We start from the raw sequence: 6000 nt of genomic DNA on the forward strand, positions 1-6000 counted from the left end.
TCCAAGAAGGAAAACAATGAACTACGCTTGTATGATAAAAACATTTTATTCGGCAAAGATTATATTGAATATAATTATCATTCGGATAGATTTTAACCTTAAAACGTACATGAGACATTTACATTCGTTAGTTTAGTATTTCATACCCCAAGATGCCAAGTTTTCTGTTTTTCGAGATCATTGAAGTTACTATGTTTGGTTCACATGGATCCTGCTGTTAACGAGACATTCATGCACTGACACTTCAAACTGGAGCCTGCGTGGTACTAGGAGACAGTGTACAGTGGCACAAACAGCTGGACTATCCCTCTTTCCCTTAATAATGATTTTCGAAACAGTCAGCTAAGGGTATGACGAAGACAGTTATAACGAACATAATTAACAAAGCCTATTGATGATGTATCCAACTTTCAGAAACACAATCATGTTACGATTCTTTATCATGATCAAATTTAGTAAATTAAATATATGCTATTATTATTATTATGAATATTCATGATGTAGCGTTCAACAATTTTCTCTGGTACACTTGACTCGATAAGTTGACAGTATTCAAACATCATACTTTGATAATTAATTGATAAAGTGTAGCAATACTAAAGATTCTACCAGTGTAACCATTATTGGCAGTTAGAGCAGTATTGTAGTTCTCATTCAGTGCAATCCATTTCAACATTAAACGAGCTCCATCTAGCTTTACATGAGGTCATCGCTATAAGTATTGTTATAGTTATCTTTCTCTGAGAACGCCGGCAACAGTTGCTGCAATGGTGAACGTCATAAGGGTGAGCACATGGATGGAGTCTGAAAACAAAATAATATTTTTGAAATAAAAGCAGCACAACTTTTTTCATAATCATAAGAAATCTCAACTTTCAGAATATTTTGTATGATTCCGACTATATGGTGAGCATGTGTTAATGAATGAGTATCAAATAGTGATGATATCAGGTGTTCGGGAAAAGGTGAGAGTATCCTGCCCCATGTGTGGTACCCGCCACAAACACGTGAAAGTCCAACACACGTTCTACGCTTGACGAACGTTACATAGCTCAAAGTTAGAGATGCAACGAGTGAGTATTGCAAGTCATTTTTCATTATGGGGAAGGGATGGGGGGTGAATATACTCCTCCAACTTTCCACATACTCGTAGTATTGCAAGTCACTCCTCATTTTCGGGTGGTAAGAAAACTCACCCAACTTCAACATATTATTGCAGGTCATTCCTCATTTTGGGGAGGTAAGTATACTCACCCAACTGTCAGCGTGGTATGGCAAGTCATTCCCTATATGGGGAGGTAAGTATACTCACTCAACTTTCAACATTGTATGGCAAGTCATTCCTCATTATGTGGAGGTAAATATACTCACCCAACTTTCAACATGGTATGGCAAGTCATTCCTCATTATGGGGAGGTAAATATACTCACCCAACTTCCAACATGGTATGGCAAGGCATTCCTCATAATAGGGAGGTAAATATACTTACCCAACTTTCAACATGGTAAGGCAAGTCATTCCCTATGTGGGGAGGTAAATATACTCACCCAACTTTCAACATAGTATTGCAAGTCATTCCTCATTATGGGGAGGTGAGTATACTCACCCAACTTTCAACATGGTATTGCAAGTCATTCCTCATTATGGGGAGGCAAATATACTCACCCAACTTTCAAGACAGTACCGTAATTATGGTTCAGTTAAAGCAATAAAATAATCATGTTTCAAAAATATTAAACAGGGGTAATGTTTCAAAAATATTAAACAGTAAAAATGCCACCACTAGTCACTGCTATGAAATGTTTATGTAAGAGTATTTACTCTTGGTTTACTACATTAATGTGTGAATAACACCATACAGGGAAATCTCGTCAGTGGGGACCCCGTTAATCAGGAAACCTCTCCTTACTGGCGATGTATTTGTTGAAGGTGGACATATTATCACTCTGTAACCATGATTCTTTAGTTTCAGGGGGCACGGGTGGCCCAGTCGTCTAAGGCGCCGCGATTCGCTGTGCAGAGTTGCGTCTTTTGGGCACGCCAGAAACCTATGATTGTGGGTTCGAATCCTGGTTCGCCCTGATTATGTTTCTAGGTTTGTCAGCACCACACCCGTGCTCGTGGGTTTCACCGAAGTGGTAAAACTGGATATAACTGGATTACTGTTAAAAGCGGCGTTAAACCCAACTCACTCACTCACTCACTTTAGTTCCATGTTATATATCTAACTTGACCCCCGCACACGTTGACCCAGGTCTGCTGAGTCTGCACAATGAATACAGCATTCGTGGTTATCTCATCACACTCCTTCCCAGTGGCAATAACGGCACATTCATGCTGTACGATACTTGCGCTGTAAAACAGATATTGATTCATCAATAGAGTTACATGTAGCGAAACTGATCACACATTCGTTCATGCATACATCCACAGATTACTTCTGTGTACCCTGGTGAGGGCAATACAAGTGTAACATGTTTTCATAGTCGGATTCGCCGAAATTGGGAATAAAACATCATATCATTGGCGTGGCGTTTATGTCCTTATGTCGTATGGATAGAACGATTCTCTAGAAAAATCTACATGTATCATGCATTCCTCAATTTGACATGGATACCCCAGTCAGACACAGGGTACTGACTCCGAACCGACAAGTCCTTGTTTCATCCCCTTAATGCCGAATACCAAGTACCATCTTTAAACGGCTTTTGGTATGACGAGAACGGAATCGAACCACCGACCTTCCGCTCTCCGGGCAGATACTCCGTCCACTAGACCACGGAGGACCACTAGAGAATATGTCCCATATATGACTGATACGCCATTGCAAAATGAGTTACAAATTTATCGCCAAATCTGTTAACTAATTTAGGAAATGAATAAACTTATAGTAGGAAAATAGCCTAGGTGTATTTTTCCCGAATGTTTTATTCATAATATTAAATTGCAGATTTGCATCACCTACTAGCATTCGTCCAGTTGACTGTTATGATAACATCCATAGTAATCCAATTCACACCGACAGGTGTCTGTCAGGGCTGAAAGTCATGCAAACATTAACATAAATGAAGCGCAAAAATACTAATGACCAACAGTATGATATCCTTTATTCTTTCATCTTCTTTTACAATTGTGTCCTATGCTTATAGCTATGCCTCAGAGATTCATCTTTTTTTCTTGGTTTTTATTGAGTGAGTGAGTGAGTGAGTATGGTTTTACGCCGCTTTTAGCAATATTCCAGCAATATCATGGCGAGGGGCACCAGAAATGGGCTTCACACATTGTACCCATGTCGGAAATCGAACCCGGGTCTTCGGCGTGACTAGCGAACGCTTTAACCACTAGGCTACCCGACCGCCCCTTGGTTTTTATTGAAAGACCTTTTTACGTTCGATTATACATCGAGTTCCCCAAGCGGGAATTGTGTCAATATTATATCATTACAAAATATGCAATAATTTAAGCTCAAGATTGAATATTTCTACAAATTCTGGTCTTCCTTTCATCTATTGTTTAATTGATTCATTTCGTTCATTTAATATACATGATAAAATCAACTTATAACGTTAAATTTTATACAAACTGAATGTATGAAGAAAATGCAACAAAAATAAAACATAATAAACAAATAATTTAGGTCAAAAATCAAAACAATATAAAATAGTCCATAACAAAATCAGAAAAAATAATTATAGATATAAGACAATATGATATAATGTTATTTAAAATGTAACAGTAAAATTAGTCAGAATAAGTGAACATACCAATACGGTGTATTCATGAAGTGATTTAAATGTGTCTGCTCAACCGGAAGTACCTGTGGTGTTAGAGGTTCGACTACACCACTTCAGCCTTCAGTGCAGATTGAATCATCTGGCACGATTTTGTGTAACATTTTTATTTTTTAATGTTGAGGTCAGACTGTGCACACATATACAGGTTATAGCTGTTGAATGCGTAGTTGTTGTTTTTTAAATAGAACGTTGCAACAGACGCTTCATTCGTCACCACTCGCCCCTTTCCGTAACCTTCACCGCTTGTCCCGGAATAACACGAGTTGGTCACGAATGCAGAAGCTTGTGGGAAGGCATTTCGTTGTGTGTAAGCGAGAAGGTCATGAAATCTCAAAATGTAACTCCGCGGCGTCACGTGTTTTAACGGTACTCACGACACGACGTGGACACACTGGAGTGAATTCTGTCCACCTCCGACTTGGCCACCTTCAGTTTGACGGGCCGCGTGTCGCACCCGGCGCCTGTCGCCGACACCAAGCACTGGATGTACACCTTGGACGCCCTGTAACAACACGCATACATGGATAACGTTTGTAAATAGATGAGGTGACTAATGTTGTTTTACGCCGCGTTCAGCAATATTCCAGCCATTCCACATCTGCCTCTACATTATTGAATTTGGGTCAGGCAAACCCGTGATTGAAAGCATGAGCATCGATCCAGCCGTCGGGGGCGATAGCATACTGTCAGTCAGTTTGAATAAATCATGTTCCAATGTTTCTTTTCCTTTGAAACCGCTGTATATATCTAGTAGATAAAAACACCATAGCGTGTGCACGAACACAATCTGAATCTGAAACTTGATGAACAAATCTTTAAAATAACTTCTGCTCTTTACACACTTCAAATAACAAATACGCTCACTTTTGCCTCTGAGTACATTCTCGTCTTTCACATGCCTGTACAATGGTACAAATAAGTACCCCAAGATACATGTGTTCAGTAATAACGATACAAGTTTATACAATCATGTACGGTGGCCTAGTCGTCTACGGCGCCGCAGTTCACTGTGCAGAGTTGCGTCTATTGGGCACTCCAGAAACCTATGATTGCGGGTTCGAATCCGATTATGTTTCTATGTTTGTCAGCACCACCTCCGTGCTCGTGAGTTACACCAATGTGGTAAACGTCTAATCATTGCACCACTTCGGGCTTTCCTCCCACATCAACAGGTAGCAGATACAATGAACCCAACAACCTTCATTCCAAAACAATCCAGGGTATCCATCCTTCGCATACAGCTCCGAATAATTGAGTAAGATTTTTATATGATCAATATTTCCAGCCATATCACAGCGGGGACACCAATGATGAATAAAAATGAACACATTGTACCAGCATGGTATTCAAAGTTGGGTGTTAGTCTACTCCACCGACCCACCAAACCAAGAACCCAACGGGCAAGAAATGAATTTGCTCTAAAGATCATTCTGGAACCTACGAGCATTTGCCTTCATCATCAGTTACACCTCTGATAATGATGTCGTAGTTGCTTTTGCATAGGTCACATGTCAATCCTGCCGCGGCCGGTACAACACCTGAAACAAATAGTCATGAAATATACAGAGTGTTGATAAGTATTATATTATAAATACAAAAAATGCAATGTGTTCACTGAATGCTTCCTCTGAACAAGTATCAGCATCATCATTAAATAATCTCTGCATTTCCATTTTGTACAAAATTTTAGAAGAATTCATGATTTATACATGGTTCCGTCCCACAGTTACAATAATTTGAAAGACATAATTCAACCACTAAATATAAAAGTCAAAGCCAGACAAAATCAGTTTCGATTACTGCAGAAACAGATTCGATTGGGCGTTTAAGGCAAAATGGATAACTGAACATCTGCGAGACTCCTGGTGTTCGTGAAAATGCCACAAATAGTAGCATTGCAATACATACTTACCCAAAACCAAAAGAAATACGTGAGATCGAGCCATTTCTTGTACATTCCCTGGAGAGTGATCAGTGCACTCGAAGGATGACAACGTGATATATAGATGGGTTAACCCTGTAACCACATACGGATGGACACGGTTGCGGTGCGTTGACTGTTAAATTGTTTCGTGTCGCATGGCCTGTCGTTATTCATCTGTGAATAATGTAATTGTTATCTGAAGATATATTTACTATGACGAGAGGCGTGTCCTGGAATACGTGTTTTTGTTTGTCGCTGATGCTATTAATTCGTGAGCTAGTG

At 39.6% G+C, this 6000-nt stretch overlaps 1 protein-coding gene across 1 annotated transcript; it reads right to left on the minus strand.

The window, feature by feature from the left end:
* Positions 1-696: 696 nt before the first annotated feature.
* On the minus strand, positions 697-5778 carry LOC139466921 (neurogenic locus notch homolog protein 2-like). Its single transcript, XM_071248645.1, has 6 exons — positions 5707-5778; positions 5236-5332; positions 4169-4296; positions 2966-3038; positions 2230-2353; positions 697-762 (listed from the first exon to the last, which is right to left on the minus strand). The coding sequence occupies exons 1-6, from the start codon at positions 5738-5740 to the stop codon at positions 697-699; spliced, it is 522 nt and encodes a 173-aa protein (XP_071104746.1). The 5' UTR covers positions 5741-5778.
* Between the last annotated feature and the right edge of the window lie 222 nt (positions 5779-6000).

This window comes from Haliotis cracherodii, unplaced genomic scaffold (genome assembly GCF_022045235.1).
Source record: "Haliotis cracherodii isolate W230 unplaced genomic scaffold, xgHalCrac1.p SCAF_19, whole genome shotgun sequence".
Lineage (NCBI taxonomy): Eukaryota > Metazoa > Mollusca > Gastropoda > Lepetellida > Haliotidae > Haliotis > Haliotis cracherodii.

Bases quoted from the DNA above. Each gene is read 5' to 3' on its own strand.
- LOC139466921 (XM_071248645.1), bottom strand. From the start codon at position 5,740: ATGGCTCGATCTCACGTATTTCTTTTGGTTTTGG. The intron at 3,039-4,168 runs GTGAGTACCGTT...CATGACTTTCAG, and splicing joins CAGTGTGTCCACGTCGTGTC to CCCTGACAGACACCTGTCGG. The intron at 2,354-2,965 runs GTAGGTGATGCA...TCTGTTTTACAG, and splicing joins AGTCAACTGGACGAATGCTA to CGCAAGTATCGTACAGCATG.